Here is a 26,576-nt window from a genome sequence, read left to right as displayed (position 1 = left end):
TTTGGTGATGACAGTAACATTTGGGATTTTCCATTCTAAAGCTGGATACACACTATACAACTTTTGTTGTTAGCTTTCCTTTAGATTTACCTTCAACTATATAGTGCAGTGGCCTGAATGATTGCATACAAATTGAAAGTGTTTAGATTTGACCTCATATTATATGGTTTTGGTAAATCTAAAGGAAAAAATCTAAAGACAATTGTATAGTGTGTATGGCCCATTATTTGATAGAGATTCTAATCTTTCCTACACCCTCAAAAGCAAAGTAAAAGTTTTTGCTTTACGTACACTTTATGAAATAAGCCACCTATGGTACAATTGGTGGTCCTAAATCACAGCCTGGTGTCGTAGCTGGTCACTAATTGACTACATTCTAGTCAAGGGACACAATGGCATAGTTGGCATAGTGTTAGAGGGGGGAGGAAGGGATAATAAGCACAGTCAATTACTGCAAGAGGGTGGAAACTACTCTGCAGCGCCCATCTCCTATCAATGCCAAGATGGTGGCTGGAAGACCAGAATGACTGTAGTTAGGCAGCCTAGAGCACAGGCAGTCATCAGGATAGAAAGAGGCCCAATGGACCATTATACTGCAAAGTGGTAAGCCAAATACAACAATAAACGATATAAAGAAGGAAAAACACCATGCCGGCAACGTTATCAGATAAAATAGTTTATTGCATTCAAAAGGATTTCTAAAATATCAGAGAAAGAGCCAACCCAGAACATGGAAACTGTGCATAGTTAATCTTTTGCAGTAGCAATAAATGAACAAATGCTTATGAAAGGCTACTGAATAATTGCTCCTTTTTAACTGATCCATGAATCTCCCAGAATAAGCCACAGCATCACGTTCCAAAAAAGGACCCAACACAATTACATATTCAGACCACTCGACAAAAAGGCAGTGTATCAGTTATATCAGTGAGTAATAACATCCTATCCTATTTCTTATCCTTTATTAAAGGTAAATGTCACTTTCCTATGTTATATTCAGCCTTCTCTCCAGCGATTACCCACCCCCAGTACACCCATTGGTATGTGCCCGTTATGCCACCCACAGCACATACCTCACTTCCTAGTATCATGCCAGCAATGACCTGGCACCACCAATATAAAGAGCACTGCATCCTCATGTATCATGTAAAGTATTAAAAGAACAGAGAACTGGAGAATTAAAGTGGAGTTCCACCCAAAAGTGGAAGCTCCGCTTATCTGCTTCCTCCCCCCTTCCAGTGCCATATTTGGAAACTTTCGGGGGGAGGGGGGAACGGGTACCTGTTTTTGACAGGTACCCGCCCCCACTTACGGGAGACCTGGCTGCGGCGAGATCCCCCCAGAAATTCCCCCCTCCTCCTTCCCCCGCCTCCTTCACAAAGCGCAACGCGTTTCGCACATCCGCAGTTGAGAACCAGCTGTGAAGCCGCCTTCACTGCCAGTTTCCCTGACAGGCAATGGTGGCGGCAGCACCCGAGAGCCGATGGAAACATCGGCTGGGGTGCCGACATCGCTGGATTTCAGGACAGGTAGGTGTCCTAATATTAAAAGACAGCAGCTACAGTATTTGTAGCTTCTGGCTTTCAATTTTTTTCATGGGTGGGCTGGACCTCCTCAAACATTTGAGGTTTTCCCCTGCAAACACTGTACTCTGACAGCAGGACCCAGAGCTGTCCAAATACACTGATTAATGGCTGCAGCTGCTGATTGACAAACATTTTCCGACTTGTTCTTTTGACAGAAGTTGCTCTAACAATTTAACTTCTGTCAAGCAAGGATTGCCACACATTGTTTGATATTTGACCAGTCTCTGCTGAACCAGTCCAGTTTTGATCTGTCTATAACCAGGCTCATTGCACCCATTTATCTTTACACCCTCATATCACTGTCGGCTCTTCTGCTCAGTGCTCCCACCCCCTCCGTTAGCAGAGAAACACCTCCTGGGCCCTGTCAATAGTGCTGGAATCTTTAAAGTCAACTTTGTACTCTCATTGCAAACTTTAGCAAACTCTGTCTGTTTATTTGACTTTGTTATTTAACTCTGTTTAGCCACTTGACCACTAAAAGATTTTACTCCCTTCATGACCAGAGCATTTATTACTATTTGGCACTGCGCTACTTTAACTGGCAATTGCACGGTCATGCAACACTGTACCCAAACACAATTTATGTAATTTTTTTCACACCACTGGGTTTTTATTTTTTGCGATACAAACGAAAAAAATTACGGAAAATTAAGAAAAAAAACGTTTTTTGAAAAATTTTCTGCTATAAGACCCGGTTCACACTGATGCGAGTGCCGGGTTCGCATGTAATGTCGGAGCGCACTGCTCCGACATTACATGCGATCAGCTGTGCGGTGCGAGTTTAGCCATACAGTTTGTATGGCTAAATTCGCATCGCACTCGGTGCAAACACGCACAGGAGGCATTTTTGCAGCCGCATCAGGATCGGATCGCACAGCGGTTCACACTTGTGCGATCCCATCCTGTGCGAACTGCACGATCGCACTGCGATATGCGATCAAACTGGGGGTGTCGTTAAGATTACATTGACACCCCCAGCGGATCGCATATGGCAGTGTGAACTGCCGGGGGTGCGTGTGCGATGCGGGAAAAGGCTGCGAATTCGCAGCCTTCCCGCATCGCAATAGTGTGACCCGGCTCTAAAACATATCCAATAAAAAATATTTTAAAAAATCCTATTTTTCATGAATTTAGTCCAAAATGTATTCTGCTACATGTCTTTGGTAAAAAGAAAATCCTAATAGGTGTATATTATTTGGTTTGCATGAATATTATATTGTCTGGTATAGCTACTGGATTTTTTTAATTTTTTTTAATACTAGTAATGGTGTTGATCAGCGACTTATAGTGGGACTTTGATAGTATGGTAGGCAATCTGACAGCTGACGCTGGCTGGGGGGTACACTAACTGACACTGACCTCAAGAGTGACACTAATACAGTGATCAGTGCTAATCCTATACACAGTCACTGTACTAATGACACTGGCTGGGAAAGGGTTAACATCTAGGGGCGATCAAGGGGTTAAATATGTGCCTAACTTTGTGTATTGTGTGTGTTATGTGGTGCTTTTACTATGCGATCTTGCTTTTTTTCCCTGCCTTGCAGTGAATAAAAAAACATCAAGATCGCCTGTCAGTATTTGGAGCTCTGTGTTGTACAACACAGAGCCCCCTTCCCTGAATGATGGAGCCGGTCAGCGGGTGCTGGTGGTCAATCTTTGCTTGGCACCTGCTGATCGGCTTGTACTGTGACTAATCACAGCACAGTCAGGGCGGCGGGCACATGCTCCCCCTACCTGGAAGTGCTGGATCACGTATCAGAGGCCGCTGTGCCGCCATACTCGTAAGTGAGTTAAAATTTTACAAAAAAAATGTCAAAACACATGTTAAAGGTGCTCGCCCAGCACCAAGAATAGAAGCATTGTGTCAGGGTAGTACACACCACAATGGCACTACGCAGAGTCAGTCCCTCTTTATTATGGAAACATCACTGTGTATATACTGTATAAAAGAAGAGAAGAGGAAAACAGAGATTAGGAGAGGATGGGGGTACTGTTGTCCCTAGGTAAGTCACACAAGCATTGTTGACCTGCATATTAGCTTAAGGGGTCCACACAGTTCGTGGAGTGAATTCCCCAAAGGGGGCTGCAATGCATCAAGGTAAAGGATAACACCAGGTGAAAGGAATTGTTTGGAAACAAGAGATAGAAGATTTCCTGTAACAGACCGAAGGCTGCGCTTTGTTGAAGATTAATTAAATTAAGCCACGTACACACGTACTGATCGTTGGCCGAACGATCGGCCGTCTTTTGTCCAGGGCTGTCGTGTCTGTTGAAAACTGCAAAAGACTGCACACGAATTTTGTCGGCCAACAACAGCCAACTGCAGAAGTGATGTCATGTGATGGTTAACTTTCTTTGTCTTTTTTCTTTTCTGAGCATGCCCAGTCTTGCTAATCTGCTGTCTGTCGGCCGAAATCTGTACTGACTGGCGAACAATCGGCCGTTCTGGTGACGGCCAACAAATATTTTAAAGTCTGCACGACAGATTCTGTTTGGCCGAAAATGCGCTGTCGGAAGCATCATACTAACAAGCCTACAATCGGCCGATCGGTCAGCGGCCGAATATTTACGGCCGACAATCGGTACGTGTGTACGGGGCTTTAGAGTTGCACTTTGTTGGTGTACATGTATGGGTTTTGTATGAACTTTATATGGATAATCAATTCATAATTTGGGAGTCAATGCAAACATTCGCTCTGACGAAGGCCCGCTCAACACTCAACCTCAGAGTGATGATACACCCTCTATGCATTCCAGCTCTTATACTGGTCTCAGTATCCAATTCTAGCTGCATATATGTCACATTTCCACAGACAGATTACTGACATCTTTGTCCAGGGCTCAAAAACAGCACAGCTCTTCTTTTCCTGTTTCACAACCTGAGTTGGATCCTGATATGCTGGTTCTAGAAAAGCCAACATAGAAGTAAATGATGACGTTATTGAGGCAGTTTTGGAGCAAGCTGCAGAAGATTTTTTTTTCACTAGATTGTCACCACTTTGAAGAGGGAGCCTAATGCAACGTGCAAACATCGAAAAGCTCATTGTCTGTCTGCAAAAGCCTTGGCATTGTGCAACCTAATTCTCCATATCCCATGGGTACGAAGAGACCTGCAGAACATTCCCTGTTCATGAACAGATGTAGAACAGAATGTGCAGTCTATGATGTTTGGGTCACTCCTGAAAAAATTTTCACTCCCCCCAAAATCTTCGCTAAACCTTTTTACTAGTAGTAAAAGCGTTTGCGAAGAATGGAGCTATGTTGATCCTGTCATCTTTGTCCTACACAAACATCTAACTGTTCCTATTGCAGATTTTCCCTCTTTCAAAGATACTGCAGATAGAAAATTTGAGAGGCTCCTAAAGGCTGTCTTTAATCTTGCAGGCCCAGCCCTGCAACCAGTTTTAGCTGCAATTTCAGTATGTCAAACTGCAGCTAACTGCACTAGTAGAATGATCAACCAGCAAGACCCTGTATTTAAGGATCATGGTGGTACAGAGCAATGACAATACTTGCCTTCTGCTCTTCTTTTCTTGTGTGGATGCCCTAAAACTTGTCATGAGACAAATTTCCATAATGGCTTTAATCTCCAGTCACATGAGCAGAATCATTTGGCTAAAAGCTTGGACAGCCTGGCTAGAGCCCCCTTGGGTGACAGCACCTCCCTTCTGTGATGTGTACCTGAAATGTAACTTACTTTGTATTGATGACACAAATAGCTTTGATTTTGTTTGCATGCATGGACCTAGTTGACATATTTTGTGTTTGCTGCACTAATTTCTGTAACCAATGTCTATCCTGTTTTTTTGTTCAATAAACTCACTGGTTTCAAAAAAAAAAAGCTTGGACAGCCAAAGGCGCCTAAATGTATGCCTTCCCAAGGAAGACATATGTTTGGTGAGGCACTTGACCAATTCATCAAAGAGGTCACAGGTAGGAAGGTTTTACTTCCACAGCAGAAGGTCCCAAACCCCCTCCTCATGATCCCTCAGCTCCTCTAAATGCAGAGCACCTGTTTGCTCTAATCAGGCTTCACTTTAAAATCTAAATTTACCCCTTCCTTTTGGAACAAGACTTTGCCCACCAAGGCCACCAAGCCTTCACTAAAGCCCTCTTCACAATAAAGGGGCTTTCCCACTCCTGAGTGTGGGATGACCTCTAAGGAACGTATGTAAAACTGCTGGGGAACGGGTTAGAGCTAGGCCTGCAACATTATACCAATCAAATATAAATTCATGGATGTATATAGCATAAGCACTCCCTGCAACCTCATCTTAATGATTAGATATAGGCACACACACTCCTGAAAGTGAAACTACATTGTATCGGAGCACCACAAACCGAAAGAGCTATTTAATTCATTTTTAATATTCAAAGCAAACTTACCCATCCATCCATGTCTCGATGGTTTACTTTGCTGAGAAATCACTTTGAACCCCCCCCCCCCCCTAACATTTCTGGCTATGGCCATCTTGAGTAAAGGCAGATGATTCATGTAGCATTTACTTCCTGGAATTCATCCATCCTTAGCTCAGACATGCAGGCAGGAGGGCATGATCCTCCTGAAGACTCCTGGGATGTATGATATAATTTGCCTTAAATGTGACATACTTTCCTATCTATTTTCTGATACTAGCAGCTTAGGGATTAAAAATACTTCATGTTGATTGTGAGAGTGAACAGAGTATTATGTTTTTTTAAAGTTGAACTTCAAGCTAAAATATTTTCAATCTCCACAAAGAATAAAAGTCAACTTTGTGTGCACCAAACGCCTTTGCAAACTCAACTTTTAACTTGTAAAAGTAGTGGTGATGTCATTGCTGTGCTGTACAGGCTGCCTGCGGAAAGTACAGGAGGGGGTGCAGGTACAAAACAACTTACCGTATTTTGTACAAGGATTGAGATCAGCACTGACTGGATTACTGCAGAGATCTGAAAGAAATACACAAAGCACACCACGTTTCAAGTAAGAATACATGTGCCTTTTGTATTTAGACAGTATTTGCTTATCCTAGAGTTTAGGTTTTACTTTCTATAGTTGGAAGGACAAGGTAAGGGATGCCAGAGGTTAAGGTAAAAGGGGGATGAGGGGATGGAGGTATAGTAAAGTAAAAGTAAAGTAAAAAATAATGTAAAATTTCTGAAATGGAAATTGTTTTTAAACTTACAAATGGGTTTGGTGGGGGATTACTGATGGTGCAAGCAGGAATATAAAGCCGGTTGGTTTTTACATGTACCTCCGGGTGTCTGCTTTCACATCAACTTACTTTTATGACTAGTTATGAGAATTGTACACTCGAAAATAAGCAATGTGTGTCAGGAATACCGAGAGCACGGATGACCAGGTCTGTGTAGCTGCATTAAGGAAACTAAAATCAGACTGTGAATAATAAAGGTAGTTCATTAATACTGTAGTGAAACAAAACACACCCGAACACCGACAAACAGAATACACAGCAAACATGAGAATATAAGTTAATAATAAACCAAGTAACAAAATACTCTACTAGTAAACTAACCATAACACAATATATACAAAATGGGGAACACAGATCAACAGGGTGAAACTGGAGGTGTAAGGAACAGTCAGAAAGGGGCCAGAACTGGAATCAGCAACAAGGGGAGCAGGTAAAAGGAAGCAGGGCAAAGGATAGTGTTGCAGGGCAGGAACTGGATCAGTATTGGAAATAAGGCTCAGGATGAAGAGAGAGTAGGGACTAAATACCCTCTGAGCAGCCAGCATCAGATGACAACTAATTGCTGAGATCTGTTGGCTCCTTGGAAACACTTGCTTGTGGACCCTGGAATTGCAACCTTCTAGTCCAGTAAATACAGTGCCACCAGCAGGTGTTCCAGCTCCTGATAACGTGCTTTGCCTTTAAAGTGTAAAGCACAGGTGTACTTTAATCCCTCCCTCTTCCAGCAGCATAAACAAGCATTTCCTTTCCTCCCTTATGCTCTTTTCAGCTGCTAGGATTAGAAGAAGCCAATCTACAGATTTCGTACCCTGCCCAGGCCTTTGTAGTCTACCAATGTTACAACACTGGTGCTTAGTGATTGGCCCAGCATTGTTACATAGAGTAAGTAACATGCTCCTCCATATCAGTAAGTACTGGGTATTTTCTTTACTTACGGCAGCTAAATGGAGCAGTAGGGGGTGTGAGGGAAAGCTGAGGATGGCATGCTGGGGAGGGGCACAACAGAGCAAATGTGTTGTTTTGTCCTCTATGGCTTTGCTTTAAATTGGAACTTTAGTCAAAAAAAATATTTCCTGCTAGATCACTTCGTGCTGGCCCCTCTTGTAGCTATGTAAAACATTTGAAATAAGTGCCTATACGGTTTAAAATCCAGTATCCAGTCTCAAAAAGAAAAAAAAGAGACAAAGTATAAAGCACCTACAAAGGCTACCAAATATCTTTATAAATCATTGGGGCATATAAATATGAAAATGCTAGTGATAAAAACCCAATCCCCCTAGGACTCATCTCTCCCCTCAGAAACCCTTCTGAACCCCTATACACACTGTCTCACCCATGCTCAGTTGCTCCCTATTTTTCAGCACTATGCTGAAAATGTAGAAGTTGATCTGCTGACAGCCTAAATATTTACTGCAGCTCAGGGGCTCTGGGCTTCAGCAAAATGGCAGACTCTAGCATAGGAAACAGAAACAATGCTGGAGGCAATTTACAGCACACACTAATTTTGTTAGTATAATTATTAATGTGGAATGTAGCTTCCTTACTGAAAAACATTATTTTTTATCAAGTTGTTTTGGGTAAAGTTTCGCTTTAAAGAAGGAAAGGCACAGACATTTGCTCATTACATACAGACCTAGCTGCAGTAACTGAGACAAATTTCAGCAGCCAGCATGGTTAGTTGACAGCACCACCATGGTTGTCTTTGGGGATTTCCCAATCAAGCAACTGCCTACAGAGAAGCATGAACAGTGCAAAAGCACTAGACATTGCAACTGAAGCACAGCTAAAGGCCATTGTTACACTTGCCTCTTTCCAGTCTGGAGATCTTATTTTTTTTTAAGTCCTTTAAAGCTCCCTAATATGGAGAATAGAAGTTGGCAAATCAAGTAATACTCCCACATAGCAGATGGTGCAGTGATATCCAACCTCTTCATTTTTTGGCACCTTTCAGGGACAATCATTGCCTTATGATTCAGTGAATGTCTTTTCTGCCAACTTGTAAGATTGTTTCTTACAATGTAGTCAGTTTTTCAGACATTGTAATCTATTGCCTGGAGTCAGTTATTACTATATAATTTGTTAGCTCCTTAAATAAATTTGATCCGCAGCACCTTATCAAGCAACTGGCTCACACAATATTAAAAGCCTTTGATATGATAAAAGTGCACTAGGAAAGTCTGCAGCTTTTTCAGTGTCCTTGGGGTGGGGGGGGGGGGGGGGAACTATCGTGCGAGCATCTATTGAGCCATTACAATTATTGATCAATAGGTAATGCTTCTGTAGCATCCTCATGGTAGGTGCTAGTGAGAGAGTATTGTTTTTGGTTCTGCCTGCCTATCAGAGGAGCAGCAGGCAAATCTGTATTGTTTTCTATCTAGCAGAGAGCAGGATCTGTTAGTGAGGTCTGCTCAGTGTGCTCAGTATGTGATTCATTGAGTCTAGAGAGTGTTTCACACTGGTCCAATAGGGAGGCATGTTGGATAGTAGGATGAAACCTGACCAATGGATACATAGGCTTTGATACAGTCCTGGTGATTGGCAGAGACTAGCTGTCTCAAGGCATTCTGGGATACTATATAAAAACCAGGAGCACATGTGCTGCCGGGGCTTTGGCTGGTGAGCAGAGTCCCGGAGGGAGGGTGGCAGCTGCCTTCTCCTCTGTAGCAGTGGCACACAGCCTCAGGAGGTCGTTCTGAGGGCCAGGGGAATGGAGCTGAACCTAGAGGTCCAGGAAAGCTGACTGAGAGGGAAACACTGGAGACCCTAGAAAAACAGTATTATGAGTACAGGAGATCGTGTCAAGGGGCCTGACCTGAGGGGGGCCATCCCGGAGTAGGATAGTCAGTGGACGGGTGTCTGTGGTCAAGAAAGAGGGTACTAGGAGAATGTCCTGAAGATACCTTTAGTTCATAGGTGTCCAACCTTTGGCCCTCCAGCTGTTGCGGAACTACAAGTCCCATCATGCCTCTGTCTTTGGGAGTCATGCTTGCAACTGTCAACTTTGCAATGCCTCACTGGACTTTCCTTCTAATGCCTCATGGGTCCTGTAGTTCCGCAACATGTGGAGAGCTGCAGGTTGGACACCCATGCTTTAGTTCATCAAGTCATCTGGAAAGAGACTTAACTCTAAATCCACCTAAGTGGCAAGGTGGATCAACAGCCTGGCTGTATCAACAGATAGATGTCCTCCAAACTTTGTGCATAGTTTACCTGGACTATCCCACTAATCCCTTCTCCCATCCCTAATTTAAAAAAAAAAAAAAAACCAACAACATACCCCTGGATAAATTATTGACTGAGCCAAGAAGTAAAGTGATAGACTGTGAATGTCGGAGTTGTTAATGGTAACCCAGGGGGACCAGAAAGTGTGAAAATACAGCAGTCCTCAAGGGGACAGTGCTACACTTTGAATGATAGACATTTATGTGACATGTACATCCACATGTCAAATGAGCATAGACCATTTCCAACTCAACATATTGATCTCCTAATTCTCAAAGAAAATCTATTATGGTTTTGTATTTATTTTCTTAACAACTTAAACAAATTTGAGTTTGGTGACTATTCAGTGTTGCATATGAATATTTAGCATTAATCTTTACAGCCAACAGATAGATCTCTAGTCTCCTTTTAGAATCATTTGTGTTAAGCTATGTTTCATCATCACCTTTGCTGTAAAAAGAAGTCCAATAGCTCAACTTAAATTGTAAGCAAATTGTTAAATGGCTCATTGCAGTGACCTTTACTTTATTGGATAGCTCAGTCCAAGGTGAACTAATAGGGCAGGCTGAAACTGCTTGAGATGTCTTTAGATAACCCATAGTGCTCTGAGAATCATTTGCCATGTAATAAATGTGTACATTCAAAACAAAGATTGTAAACATGTATTGACAAAAAAGATGTAACAATTTGAAAACCTTTAAGCTTAGAAAAAAAATTACCATAAAATTGACCCTAAACTATTATTGTTTGTTTTTCTTTATGGTTGTTATTTCAGTATTCTACTTTTAATTTCTACCTGTATGTATGGGTAACTTAATACCTTATGTTCCATCTGCTTAGCAGCGAGTTGTTCATTGTTAAATATTCAGCCTAGAAAAAAAAACACACCCATCAAGCTTAACAAAAAGACAAAAATACAAAAATGAAACTCCTGCATCCTTAAAACCCTAAAACTGATCCAGAGGACGGCAAAACGCCCTCATAAAACATGGTCCAAATTGTTCCAACAGGGAAAAAAGGCAATCAGATACTTCCTGGATCAACAATCTACAGTGTTAGTTTTTAGAAATATAAATTTATTATTTTGTCCATTTAGAAACACATTTTAGCTTTTCTGTAGACCTGGCTAGAACTAGCTCCTGTGAAAGTCTAGTCCACATTAACAGCTCTTAACTTCTCTTCTTCCAGGAGTAAAGCGTGCCCCTTTAATTTGCAATGACTTTTAACTGGACAATTTTACAAAAATTTACTTTATAGACCATTTATGTATTTATACAAGGTGATCTTATCCCCCTCTTAATTTCCTCTTCTAATGGGTAAATAAATCCTCTGCAGTTCATATTTCTTCATTGCTGAAGTCCTCTATGCCCCTTATTAGTTAAGTTGCCCTTCTCGGCACTCTCTTCAATTCCACAATATTAAAAAACTGGTCTCCAGTTGAAAATGTGGTCTAACTATCTAACTAATGTTTGTAAAGGGGACACGATAGTTCCCCTCTTTCTTAAGTCTATACCTCTTTTAGTACATGCAAGTATTTAAGTTGCTCTAGAAACTACAGCTTGGCAATGCCTGTTGGTATTGCGTCTTTGATTTACCAGAATACACAGGACTTTATCCATGATTGACTTGCCCAGTAGACTATGAAAAATGCAAGTTTGTAGCCTCTTAAGTGCAAAACCTTTATCATTTTTTAACATTAAATCCTTTTTGCATTACATGTGTTTGTGGTGAAGCCCTATTCACTTGAAGGGTTTGGGTTCAGCAGCGTTACCACCTGCCGAATAAGATAGTTACATTTTGTCACTGTATATGTACAGCCCTGATTGGCTACATTGCTTTGTTTAGGTGGGCAGTAGGGGAGGAGGTAAAACTGCAGCTCAGCCATCTGCTTTTATCACTGGACCAGGTGTCCTCATTAAAAGATTTATATGCCATTGTTGGTGACAACTGTAAAATTTTTTTTTTTTGCTTACTTTCCCTCCCAGGGACAATGGTCACCAGGACTAAAAAAGAGCGTGAATCATAGCAGAGGGGACATAGCTAGCAATTAGGACATGAAAGGGGTTTTAATACTCCTCTACTTTATCCAAAATAAGAAAATAAATAGTTTGCGTTTTTATATACACTTTATTTTAACACTCAATTTGTAAATCTGAGTTGGGACAAAAATGAGATATCAAAATGTACTGCTCTAAACAAGACTTGTGCTTTTCCTTGCTCAGGTTGTAATAAATCATTGAAGGAATATCTGAACTTTCTTAGCTACTCCTAACTGGTTTATCGTCTAAAAACATATATTTTTTTTGTTTTAGGTGTGTCGTTTTCAATAATCGAGGTGTTGCTGGCGAAGATCTTTTGGTAAGTTGCAAAAGAACCTATAAAAACCCATCTCTTCTGCTGTACTTTTTTCTTTATTTAGCATAGGTGAGAAGAAAATAACATTTGTAGTGATTTTTAGAAGCTAAAATATGCCATACCGCAATGTATCTCCTTTCCATGGTAGGGAACCTATTGCTGCAACAGAAAATGTATTACACATACGGTATTAACCTGTGCTTTATCAGTATGGTTATTACGGAATAAAAAAAAAGTAGAGAGAGGAGATGTTTTCATTACTTTCTCTACTGGTTAATTTGAGCGCTTTTCTGAGTAATTCAAGGGGTATCAAGTCTGTCTAATCGAAGCAGAATAGGATGAGTTCTGCCCTATTGTCCACAGATCTGCTCAACCACTACTTCATCAATGCCCCTTTGTGCTGTAAAGGGCTATGGCTCATGTACACAGACATCAAACTCAAGCAAGAAAGTCAAATTCATTATGCTTTTATGTGCTTCTGAGTTGCTTTGGTTTGTCTTTGACCTTCTTCAAGCTTCTTTGAGTTGGGGTTGATTTACTAAAGGCAAATCCACTGTGCACTATAAGTGCACTTGGAAGTGCAGTCCTGTAGATCTGAAGGGAAGATCTTAAAGCGGTGTTCAAGCCTCACCCCCCTCCCCCTCCAAAAATTAAAAGTCAGCAGCTACACATACTGTAGCTGCTGACTTTTAATATTAGGACACTTACCTGTCCTGGAGTCAAGCGATGTCGGCACCGCAGCCGATGTTTCCATTAGCTGTCGGGTGCTGCCACCACTATTGCCGGTGAGGGAACCCAGCAGTGAAGCCTTGCGGCCTAATGCGCATGCGCGAAGTGCACTGTGCATTTGGATTAACTCGACGGCAGGGGAAGGAGGAGGAAGCCAAACTTCCGAGGGATGGCGCCACGGTGTCGTCTCCCGGAAGTGGGGAAGGGTACCTGTCAAAAACAGGTACCCATTCCCCCCTCCCCTCTGAAAAGTGCCAAATGTGGCACCGGAGGGGGGGAGGAAGCAAATGAGCGGAAGTTCCACTTTTGGGTGGAACTCCGCTTTAAATGAGGGGAAGTTTTGCTGATTTCTATCATCCAATCACGTGCAAGCAAAAATGCTGTTTTTTGATTTACTTGCATGTCCCCCTCGGATCTACAGCGACTGCAGTTCCAAGTGCACTTGCAGTGCACTTGTAGTGCAGAGTGGATTTGCCTTTAGTAAATAAACCCCATTGACTTGTATAAAGAAAAATCAGACACAGTACATAACTTTTCAGATGGCTTCTGGTCCTCTGTAAAGTGGCGGGTGTAAACGGACATGTGTCTGTTTACACCGGCATACATTGAAACCAATTTTCAAAAAACAAATGGAGGAGGCATTGTTCCCCTCCTGTCCAGCAGATTGGATCAGATTGACAGTCAGGTGTAAATTGACTGGTGGTCTGTTTACATCCGATCGCCGATAATCGGTCTGTGTACACTCTGTATAAACGAAACGGACACATATGGGTCATCTACCTGCTCAGCAGGGATCATTGGACAGATCCCCTGCTGAGCAAGCGGATTGCAGGCGAAGTCCGCCTCGTGTGAAAGGACCCATAAAGTAGTGAACCTTCCCTAACATGGTAGGCGTGGGGCTATGGCCCCATTTTTATTTTGGTTAAAGCAGCCCTAAATCCCAGTACCAAGGAGAGCAACAGTGATCAAGCAAGTTTTCCTAGGCCGCCCTACCATTTTGCTCCCACAGAATTAGTTGGTGTTTGAGGCTGTTATATGTTGCCCTATAAGTTCTGGATTGCACCCCAACCAGCCAAATCATCAAATGTTTTTGGGCAGATTTAGGCTGCATTCACACTTTTGCAGTTCCCGGAAATGAGCGAAAAAAGGATGCAAAAATACACATCGTGCTTGCGGTGCTATTATTTCTTAGCGGCACTCCAAACTTGGGTAGCAGTCGCGCACCAAAACACGCAAGGTTCACTGCCAAAAAAAATCGCACAGGTATGAATTGTGTCTTAGACTCAGACATATGCATTTTGGCCACACATGTACCTGGGCAATATTCCACTGCAGTGCTAATGTCTTTATCTAAAGGGAAATGTGATTACACTATTCATTACACAGGATTTTCTTGTCGTATAAATTGTCGTCTAATTTATATTCATTCTGCTTTGGCGGACACAAGAAAGCAAAACCCAAAATATTTATTCTGTAATTCTTCTGGTCTAACATTGGATCCCTCCAATTTTACACTGGTATTGGTAATGCATTGCACCTTCAAGACTTGTGCTTAGATTTGTTAGTAGTTCGGATACGTTCTTTGTTTGAGTAATGTGCAGACCCTTTATTGTCCGCACACTGTAGCCCATTCAAAGTATTTATTAGTATTCAGACAGAACCAAGCCTGGATTCTTTTTCATTGAGCAGGATTTTAAAAGCTGGCAACAAATACTTTGTGGTAATGATCCCCTCACACAGCTTGAAAATATGGGAAATGTTTTTTACATAACAAATCTATATAAATATATATTTCCAGGGACAGCAGTGTTGTAAATGATCGACTGTAGGTATTCAATAGAACTGAAGTAAAGAAAAAGTAAGATTGTTCTTTGCACTAGCATTCAAGAAGTATTTTTATACATACAGTATATAACAAATAGGTTTTAAATACATAATGTGCTAATATGCATCGCATACTAGCACATTATATGACACTTGCGTGCAACAAAGCCCACGTTGTCCCTGCTGCCAGCCGCATCCATCTTTGCCCATCTTCCTTCCGGGTCTGCGGACTCTAGCTGTATTACTGGCCGGAGCCGCGTGACGTCACTCCCGCATGCACGCGGGAGCTGCCGGTCGCGGCACAGGGCTCTGAAGAAACGGCATTGGTGGCCGTTTCTTCATAGTGCATGCGCCGATGACGCCATCGGCTGCATGCATTGTAAATATCTCCTAAACAGTGCAAGTTTAGCAGATATTTACAGTAGCTATAGGTAAGACTTATTAAAGGCTTACCTATAGCTAAAAGTCATAAAAGTGGGTTTACAACCACTTTAAGAGGAGTTTTTCAGCTGTAAAAATGCTCTAACTCTGATAAAAGCTTAAAAACACTGGAAAACGCAAAAAAAAATCCAAAAACGTGGCTATTCAGTCAATTTTTTTGAGCCATAGGGTTTTGTGGGAATATAGTTTAGCTAAAAAAAAAGCTAAAAAATGCTACTTCTGAAAAAAGCTAAACGCTGAAAAAACGCTACTGCAAAAAAGCTGAAAAAAGCCTTCTACAGCTACATCGTTCTACTGATGTTTTGATAACGTCCAGTGTGCATGAGTCCTTATAGTCGCAAAGACATTGTCGTTTACCTGGATTGAATACATCCTAACAAAACACATGAACCTTAGACCCTGTTGTAGCAGCCATGGTGTAAATCATGGTAGTCATTGTCATTGGTCAGAGCCTAGAACTGCATGTATTTGAAAGGGTGGCGTGCTGTTTTTGGTTAGAGTGAAGGTCTTTTGCCAGTCAAGTTATCTTCTGTTCTATATAAATTTCTTATAGACAGCTATGACATTGGTTGTTGGATATGCTTGCATGGTTCCAAATTCCTTTTTTTTTTTGCTGCTGTGATCTGATTTCCTGTTAGAGGGTGGCTACATTTGTTCTTCATAGTTGCATTGTAAGTAAGAGCGTAGCCACCCTCTCTTTCTCACTCTCAAGATGGACTATGAACTATGAACTAAGGGACGTGTAATGTGCATAGAACAGTATGTTACAAGGAGACAGAAAAACACAGTAAAAAACTATTTCATGAACATAGATTACAGGTCTATAAAGTAGTGGATGTGTATGGATTTGTTTTGAAAAATAAGGATAGCATTTAGTGTCACTTTAAACAGCTGGGGAGATCCAACCTGGCTGATTTACCACTACTCTGAGAATTACCTTACAGCCTTTGTTATCCCAACACTTTATATTCCTGATATATATATATATATATATATATATATATATATATATATGTTACATAGTTACTTAGTAGTTGAGGTTGAATAAAGACAATAGTCCATCCAGTTCAACCTGTGTAGGTGAGTGTGGACGTAATCATTTCACATACCCCTGAATGATGTGATCTTTGAGATGTACTTCCAAGAGTTTTTTAAAAGTAGCCATACTCCCCGCAGTTACCACCATTTGTGGTAGAGAGTTCCACAATCTTATAGCCCTTACTGTAAAGAACTCCCTGCGTAGCCTGAGGTTAAATTGCTTCTCCTCAAATCGCATTGTGTGGCCACGTGTCCTCTTACACTCCTTGCGACTGAATAATTTTTTTTCTATGCTGAGATCACCATTGAGGTATTTGTAAATAGCTATCATGTCCCCTCGCAGGCTTCTCTTCTCCAGGGAGAATAAATCAAGCGCTTGTAGGCATTCTTCATAATTAAGGTCTTCCAATCCCCTAATTAGCTTAGTTGCCCTTCACTGGACTCTCTCCAGTTCCAACACATTCTTTCTGAGAAATGGTGACCAGAACTGGACAGAATACTCCAGATGTGGCTGGACCAGTGTTTTATAAAGTGGTAGGATTATAGCTTTATCTCTGGAATAAGTCCCCTTCCTTATGCATGCTAATATTCTGCCGGCTTTGGCAGCTGCAGCTTGACATTGCATGCTGTTGCTACGTCTAATTTCTACTAAGACTCCCAGATCTTTCTCCATTCTTGATTCCCCCAGAGGTCCCCTCCCTAAAGCGTATTTTGCGTTTATGTTTTTAGTCCCCGAGTGCAATACCTTACACTTCTCCACATTAAACCTCATTTGCCATGTAGTTGCCCACTCTGTTATTTTGTTTAGGTCATTCTTTAAGATGTCTACATCATAATGTGAAGTTATTGCCCTGCTTAATTTTGTGTCATCTGCAAAAACTGAGATTGAGCTACTGATCCCGACCTCAATGCTATTTATGAATAAATTGAACAATATTGGTCCCAGGACTGAGCCTTGGGGGACCCCACTTACCACCCCAGACCAGTCTGAGTATGAATATGTGCCTGCTGTAACATGTACTTGTATGAGAGAGTCTCCTGTTCTTCGTATTGCTTCCTTTGTGTGAAATCCCTGGTGTTCCTGCCAGTCCCTTAGCTGTCCACACTAAGCAGGAGAGCACATCGTGGTTAGTTCTCTAGCTATGCTGGGAACTCAGCCAGCTCTCCTCCAATGATCAAACTTGTCCTGACACACCCCATCTGCACAGCCTTTCACTGGGAAGCTTAGTATGCTGCTGCTTCTCCTCCCCCAGCTCTTATGCAACTGAGAACAGAGGGAATGTAATCACTGTTATATAAAAGGGAAAAAATGTATTTATAATGTTTTTTTTATACCCAAACAAAAATGTTTTGCCTTTCATTTCGATTTCAAACTGAATGGGTTGTTTTACAAGGTGATCGTTTACAATCACTATAAGACTGTGTGTATTGGGGCTGTAAAGCACTCATAGACATCCCAAACTTCCACTGAGGTAATCATCTAATATGCACTTCTTAGTAACTTTAAACTCATATCAAGGAAGGATTTTTTTTTTTTTGTATAACAAACATGTTATACTGTTCTTACCTGCTCTGTGCAATTGTTTTGCACAGAGCAGCCCCAATCCTCTTCTTTTTGGGTCAAAAAGAAGCCCCCTACAGCTGTATGTTATGTTTAAAGTGTGCATTGCAGCCGTGGCATGTGCACAACCCCTACAGCTGTATATTATGTTTTAAATGGCATTAAAGACGTGGCTTGTGTAAAACCCCTACAGCTGTATGTTATGTTTTAAGCGTGCATTGCAGCCGTGGCATGTGTACAACCTCTAAAGCTGTATGTTATGTTTAAAGTGTGCATTGCAGCCGTGGCATGTTAACAACCCCTACAGCTGTATGTTATGTTTAAAGTGTGCATTGCAGCCGTTGCATGTGTACAACCCCTACAGCTGTATGTTATGTTTTAAGAGTGCATTGCAGCCGTGGCATGTGTACAACCCCTACAGCTGTATGTTATGTTTTAAGTGTGCATTGCAGCCATGGCATGTGTACAACCCCTACAGCTGTATATTATGTTTTAAGTGTGCATTGCAGCCGTGGCATGTGTACAACCCCTACAGCTGTATGTTATGTTTTAAATGGCATTAAAGACGTGGCATGTATAAAACCCCTGCAGCTGTATGTTATGTTTTAAGAGTGCATTGCAGCCGTGGCATGTGTACAACCCCTACAGCTGTAGGTTATGTTTTAAATGGCATTAAAGACGTGGCATGTATAAAACCCCTACAGTTGTATGTTATGTTTTAAGCGTGCATTGCAGCCGTGGCATGTGTACAACCCTACAGCTGTATGTTATGTTTTAAGTGTGCATTGCACCCTAAAGTCTGCATAAATTCATTCCTGATGTGACAATTTACAATAATATAACTTTTCAAAGATTCTGTACCTTTATCATTAATATCCCATTGAAATATCCCAAAGACTGCCACAATGTAAATTTATAGCACGTCACAAGGTAAAAGGTTACAGCAGGTGACCAATCTATAGTATATTAGCCAGAAATGCACAGGCACCAGAATTGACATGATTGCTTCATCTCTGAGTCAGCACCCCAGGCCAGAAATAAGATGATGACCCTGGATGATGCATGAACAAAAGATGTCTTTCTGATGAGAAAAGCAGATGAGTCCATTTTAATGGGTAGTGATCCTTAGAGGTACTAAATACCTTAAAGTTTTGCATGTACGCATTGTGTAACAGGAATACACTTACCATGAAATATATCTGATACTAGGTTAAATTTAAAGTGATTTTAAACCTTTTCTTTTATTTTTTTAAATAATAAGCATGTCATACTTACCTGCCCTGTGCAATGGTTTTGCACAGAGCAGCCCCTATCCTCTGCTTTTAGGGTCGTAGCCAGTGTTCCGAGTACCCCCTCTTGCTTGCAGGGGGGTACTCATGCCGTCTCGCTCTTGAGCCCCATTGGCTGCGTCCATAGACAGTGGGGTTTTGCCAACCACCCGCTCCCTCGTCAAGGGATTTGATTGACAGCAGCAAGAGCCAATGGCTCCTGCTGCTATCAATATGCCCTGTCAGAAGGAAGAGAGCAGAGAGAGGCACTGCTCGTGTGCACAGCGCTGGATCAAAATCGAGTTCAGAAAATAATAAGGTGGTCTGGGTGGGGGTGATCCTGGACACACAAGGTTTTTTTTTTTTTACCTTAATGTAGAGAATGCATTAAGATAAAAAAGGCTTTAGAATCACTTTAAAGTGGTTTTATACCCAAAAGCAAACAATGATTATATTGCAGCCTACTAACTCTTAGATGTGGTGGCAGCGTTCATTTTCTTTTTTTAGGCTTTCTTTCTTCTATTTTCATCTGTTGGTATAGCCAGTAAGTCTGTTTTTTTCAAAAGCATAAGCTCTGCAGTAGAATGTATCAGTTTACATGGCTGAGACATACAATTTAACACTGACAGGGGTATATAAATTGATCAACTTTTATTGACTCCTGTAAACCTATATCCCAAAATGGAAAAAAAACTGCTTGCTGCAACTGATTATAAAGTTTGAGCTGGAGTTTGGCTTCAATTTTTTAGTGTATTTAAATCTGATAATACATTTTAGACTACCCCCCCCCCCCCGACTTACAATGCTGCTATCTGCTGTGCCTCCTGTGCTCATTCATTCGGAGTTTTGTCTCACTAATACAGGAGGTATGTTACTGGCCAGATCACCAGGTGAAAACAGAGGGAAAAAAGCCTAAGGGCTCTTTCACACGGTCCGCCTCCGCAGGCGGATCCGTGTTGCTCAGCGGGGTTCGATCCGCGATCCCCGCTGAGCCGGTGGGTGACAGCTCCGTCTCCACTTGCAGAGCGGAGAGGGAGGTGTCTCAACACCCGCTGCCCTCTATGGGGGATCGGATGAGAGCGGACCGCTTGTCCGCTCTCATCAGATCTGCTCCGCTCTGATTACTGAACGGATGGAAAAATAGGGTTTCCATCCGTCCAGATATCACGCACAGGATCGGATGCGGATGGCAGCGGGTGTCAGCGGAGGTGTCTCTGCTGACACCCGCTGCCCCATAGAGCTGCATGGAGGATCCGATCAGATCCGCCTAAAAAACTGACAGGCGGATCTGATCGGATCGCCCGTGTGAAAGAGCCCTAAGAAAAGAAAACTGATGCAGCCACCACATCTAATGATTGGTAAGCTGCTATCTGTATTTTTGGTTTTGGTTTAATACCGCTTTAACTAGTTGTAACATACCAAAGAAATTCGTACCACGTTCCATTACTGTTGGAGAAACTCTTAAACCTGTCCAGTGTGTTTCAGATCCCTTCAGAGAGTTTAGTGGGAACAATTTGTTCTCTGTTGCTTTACAGATAACAACAATGCACTTTTGTAACAAGTGGTGCAAAACCATTATTAACAGAGCTCCGGGCTGTTAATTAAATAAATCCACAGTATGTGCAGATACGGTATAATCAGCTTTAAATATCTTGGTATGTTAAGCGGGGGCCCTCTGTTTAGTGATCTGAGGTGTTAATTCCTTATTAAATTTAGACTTCCTACTTCCTCTCCGAATGACGGAGTCATTCGCACAGTAACAGTCAGTAAAGTACAGTTAATATCTATACGGTGTTAAAATATACAAAAATATGGATTAAGGCCTTCTAAACATTCACCTTTTAGACTTCCCAGCCTTATCTAATAAAGTGATGTTAATTCTTCAATGAAAATCATGGAAAATGTATTCTGGTAACTACTAAATAATGGCATGTATTGTTTGTATTCAGTAAATAAATTGTGCTACACTTATATCACAATTTATAAACATATGTGTATAAATAAAAAGTAGACGCGTCTATATTTTCCACAATATGTGTATAACTTTAGATAGTGTGTGTGTGTGTGTATTTATATATATAGTTACATAGTTAGTCAGGTTGAAAAAAGACACAAGTCCATCCGGTTCAACCAACAAAAAGAAAAAAAAAAAACAGTATTGAAAACCCAACCATACAATCCCATAATCACAATCCTATATCCCGCAGTTGATCCAGAGGAAGGCGAAAAACCCCAGCAAAGCATGATCCAATTTGCTACAGCAGGGGAAAAAATCCTTACCTGATCCCCCCGAGAGGCAATCGGATATTCCCTGGATCAACTTTACCGAAAAAAAAAAATGTTAGTACCCACTTATATTAAGTACACCCAGGAAAGAATCCAGACCTTTTGTAAAGCAATCTAGTGAGCTAGCCAGAACCACCTCTGGAGGGAGTCTATTCCACATTTTCACAGCTCTTACGGTGAAGAAACCTTTCCATATTTGGAGACTAAATCTGTTTTCTTCTTTTGCATATAAAGTGCATCCGGAAAGTATTCACAACGCTTCACCTTTTACACATTTTGTTATGTTACAGCCTTATTCCAAAATGGATTAAATTCATTATGTTCACTATTTTCCTGGGACCTGTCAGTGTCCCAGTAGACTGGGGAGGGAGGGAGGAGAACTTCCATTGTGGAGCGCCACGGCACTCGGAACGTAAGTGGGAGCAGGGGTACCTGTCAAAATCGGGTACTGGCTCCCGCCCCCCCCCCCCCTGCTCATTGGCACTACCCAGGATTTCTTTATTTACTAGCATGTATATTTATTGATTTATCCATATGGTGGAGTGTTGGCAGTTTCTCCAATTTGTTGTTGTGTGCAGGCGCTGTCTTGCTGATTGGCATGTTGTGTGCAGGGCGATGGGGGCAGGTTTGAGGCATTGGCAATGTCTCCTTTTCTCTGCTTATTTTACAGAATAGCTGCTTGCTGCTTGCACTGCATGTGGGTGGCCCCTTTTGGCTCTGCGCGAGGTACTTCGTGACATAATGTATCTCAGTTTACTTTTTGCTTTTTCTTGACCAGGGCACTATATGATAAGCCTATGTAAGCTCTATGGTTACCTCTCTGCTTGTTTTTACTGTACAGATACCACTCTTACCAGTGGAGAATCCATTGGCTTCCTTTGCTGTTTCTGTATACTTTGCATGCCATGAATTTTTTTTTTAAAGAGATGGTTTGCCCCATTATTGTCAATCTAAATATTCCTAGATAGGCATGGTCTATACAGCACCTTGGTCAATATTGGCCTCAGAGAATGTCACAGCCAGGGGTCGGGCTCAGAGAGCAGTAGCAATGACAGTAGAGAGGCTCTCACCAACCAGCTGGATAATTACAGAAGCAGGTCACCATGGCAAATGAAGCAGGCTCATCTGAGGTGTTGAGTCTAAGCACTACCCGGTATTCACTGGAACTCCTGGTGGTGGAGATGGGTTTTGCTGTCTGTTAGTACCAAAGTCAGGGTCCTCAGGGTCACCTCACCAGGAGGTGAGCAAGATGGGGACTAGTAGCAGATATACTGTAGCAGGTAAGGATCAAGCAGAAGCCTGATCGGTAAACAAGCCAGATATTGGTGACAAGTGATTGCAGGTTGGGATTAAGTGGAAGTGTAGTTGAGGAACAAGCCAAAGATTGCTAATGAGTGGTAGCGAACATACAGTACAGAATGCAGCATGAGTGACAAGAGCAAGATATTGGCTGGAGAGAGCACACCAATCTGGCAAACAGGAAGTGCAAAGGCATGGCCTAAATAGCAAGTTCATGGAAGAAGCACAGCGTTCAAGGTTCACCAAAAACAAGATTTAAGGCAAGATTGTCCAAGGAATTGTCCAGGGAGCTATCCAGCATCTCAGATGGCTCAGCAAGAAGAGACACTACCAGACACAGGAGAGGTGGCAGATTCCGGTCTGGGTTCTGACAATGACAGAGGGGTTCCTAGATGGATCTATCTATATTTATGTGTGATATAGTTTTTTCTTTTAGATCAGATACCCAGATATATTTGCTTTATATATGAATGGTGGTCTCTTCATACCCGAAAATGCCCTCCCTTGATCCAGTTGGATGGTTTTAGCACTCGCTGGGTAGACTATTTGATGACAGTGATCTGTAATGTTTCAGCACGCTTACCAAAATCAATGTACACAACCCTAAAGTGGGATCTCCTGCATGGCTGTACCAAGTTCTATGAACTTGTAGAGAACTATCCCCTTGTTATAAAAAAAAACACATCAGCTTGAGTGTACGAGGGTTTGCATCCGTCCTTTGTGGTTTTGGCTGCCAATTTCTTGCTTCATTGTGGAAATCTTCCCAACCATCCTTAAACCGCCTATTCTTTTTTTAAAACACTTGATTTCTTCATGGAATGTTCACCATAAGCCCCTTGTACCAGAACAAGTATCACTCTCACTTTTGCCAATTTTCACGCAAAATGTGATGTTAATCCGCTGCTCCGTCACTCATTTTCCACCAACAGCGCAACACACTTGTGTGTTATTTCTTTTACTACTCCATAAAGACTGAGTCAACTGGTCTGCGACACAGGCAAGTGTAAGTTAGAACATCTCAGAACACGTTCGAGTTCGAATGGCTGTGTGACCATAGTGCTATGCCATGGGCATTCTGGGACTGTTTCATGGGTTGGTCCTGATATATGTTATGCTAAAGTTTATGTACAAATTGGAATATTTGTTTTATTTTGATTCAGATTATAAATCTCAACTGGCCTCCTGTAGAAGTAGAACTTGATTCCGCGAGAGTCTGGGGTTAGTCCCACACCCAGTTGATATGCTATACATATTGTCCTTTTAATATTTAGTAGATTAAGTATATGGTATTGTATACTGGGAGTGCAACATACCCTCTGGATGATTTCTAGTTATGTTATATCCTATGTGAATGTGCTATAATGTTATCATTTTTACATTTTTAATAATGTGTACAATAATAAAATAATTCGTTTTTACATACTTTTGTGTCGGTGTCTTAAGTCTGCCGGGTCTTTTTTTTGTTGTTTTCAATATCCTTAATAGTTGAATCTCTTCACAAAGGTCAAATGCTCTTAAAGGAATTATAAAGACAGAAGTTTTTTTTATCTTAATGCTTTCTATGCAGCTCCCCTCAGCCCCCCCTAACACTTACCTGAGGTCCCTCTCTGGCCAGCGATGTCCGCGAGTGTCTCAGCCGACCAAAATTCTCCTTCCTAAATGGCTGAGACACCGCGCCATTGGCTCCCGCTGCTGTCAATAAAAGTAATCTAGCCAAATGGGAGAAGTGGGGCGGGGCTGGGTCGGGGCTTGGCATCTGAATGAACACAGGGAGCTTTGACTCAGCTCAGGTGCCCCCCGCAGCAAGCTGCTTGCTGTGGGGACACTGAACAGGAGGGAGGGGCTAGGATCTCAGAAGAGGGACCAGAGAAAAGAAGGATCCAGGTTTCTCTGTGCAAATCAACTGCACAGAGCAGGTAAGTATAACATGTTAGTTATTTTTATAGGGAAAAAACTGAGACTTTAAGAACAGTTTTGGAACACCGATGGCAAAACAAAATCCTTCAAGCAGCAGAGGTCTTCAGCCCAATTAAACTAGCATCCACTGCTGAGTCCCCAAGAATGCTGTCCAGCACAAGCATCATTAAAGAAGTACAACTGAAGCTCATTTGGCTGTACTTCTGTGGATTACAGGAGTTCATCCTGTTCTGCACTCTTGTGACCCGTTTTCAGCAGACAGCGGTCTAAAGCCCACTGACGGCTGACGTCACAGAGCTGGTCCAGGCTGGGAAAAGATCGCGATCATATGTTCGGGATCCACTCAGGAGCCTGGACAGACACCTGGCATAGCCTGAGAGCCTGGGCCAGCCGCTCAAGCCCCCTCCACGGCCCAGCGCTATAATGAGCGGGGGTTGGAGGCAGAGCAGACAGCAGTGACTGACAGTCACCGGCTCTCTGCTCACAGAGCGCTGAGAACTGAGTGATAAGGGGTGTTTGAACACTCGGATCTCAGTCTTAGAGCTAGCGGGGAACATAAGCAGCATCGGACCGATGCTGCATCCATCTAGGTAAGTATGATTCCAAAAAAAAAAAAAAAAACCTCTAACTTCTCTTTTAAATGGATCCCACAATTATGCTCTCAAAGAGAATAAAAACAAACCATAGTGTTCTCCGTTTGCTATTTATTAAAAAAATTAAAAAATGCACTCATAGTGTTGCAGATAGAATCACTTTGTACAGAAAGTTAGAAGTGTTACAATGAAGATAAGCTGCTCACTGCCAAGAGCATGGCTTACCACACTCAGTAAACAGCCAGCTCTCCCTCAGGCTCCCAGGCTCTGCCCAACATGTTACATCAGTGACATCATCAGGGGCACAGAAAGAGCCAGTCAAGGTAGAAGCATAAGACTCAGCAGTGTGTAGTAGTTTAATTGGGCTGAGAATCTCTGTGGCTTGGAATAATTTTGTTGCCATCTGGGTACTAAAAGTGTTGCGCTTGTGATGAGGGTCAACAATTCGGGTTAGTGGACACCTTTTGGGATTCGGCGGAGGTCCTTATCTTGGGGAGAACACACATTTCCTTGCATGTTTTGGAAACCTTGCTATTGGATTGATGGATTATCAGAAATGGACATTTTTCAGGAATTGATGTGGTTTGATATTTTGTTTTTAATTTTTATTAATATATACATATTAAGTTATGGCTTTATATACATGCTATTTAAAGTCCTATGCTTATTGTTGGAAATAAAGACACGGCCAATTATTTATACACATATTTTTATATATTGTGAAACAAGCACAGCACAGTTTATTTATTGTTTCTTTGAAGAGTTTATCACTTTGGTGCTTGCAGGTCAAAGTTAGGGAGACAGGTGTGCAAACTTTTTTGAATACTAATAATGCTGTATATTATTTGTTATTTCCCCTTAAATGTATTTTATTTATTTTTTATGATATGCACAATTATATACTTGTCAAGCTATCCAGTGAAAGTGGCAAGCGTTGAGATAAATTACAACAATGCTGGGGTGCAGACAAGTAGTTAAAGGGGAAAAATAAAATAAAAATTGAGGCATGTAAATAAAATGTAGCTATTGTAATGTAAAGCACCTGTGCCAGGTCACATGCACATGGGCAGAAAAAAAAAACAACTTTTAGAAACATTTTTTTTTTTTTAATGCTTTTGTCAAAGCTCTATATTAGCCATTATGTTCATGTAGATTGTGGTGTTTAGATTTAAATTTTAGAGCAGCGTTTAGGGGCATAAAAAATTGCCCTGAACCTGCATTCAGAGAGAAGCGTACTGGCATAATTTACGCACGTA

The 26,576-nt window shown here is 41.7% G+C and overlaps 1 protein-coding gene across 1 annotated transcript in view; it reads left to right on the top strand.

Moving 5' to 3' along the window:
- The window catches only part of ABHD3 (abhydrolase domain containing 3, phospholipase), a 124,465-nt gene that overhangs the window by 49,206 nt on the left and 48,683 nt on the right, over positions 1 to 26,576 (top strand). The window contains exon 4 of the mRNA XM_082257285.1: positions 12,322 to 12,367. Coding sequence (XP_082113411.1) covers positions 12,322 to 12,367 — 46 coding nt within the window. The remainder of the gene's footprint in view (positions 1 to 12,321; positions 12,368 to 26,576) is intronic.

Source organism: Pelophylax lessonae (genome assembly GCF_965119305.1).
Source record: "Pelophylax lessonae genome assembly, chromosome: 5".
NCBI lineage: Eukaryota > Metazoa > Chordata > Amphibia > Anura > Ranidae > Pelophylax > Pelophylax lessonae.
This window is presented reverse-complemented; position numbering and strand designations above follow the sequence as displayed.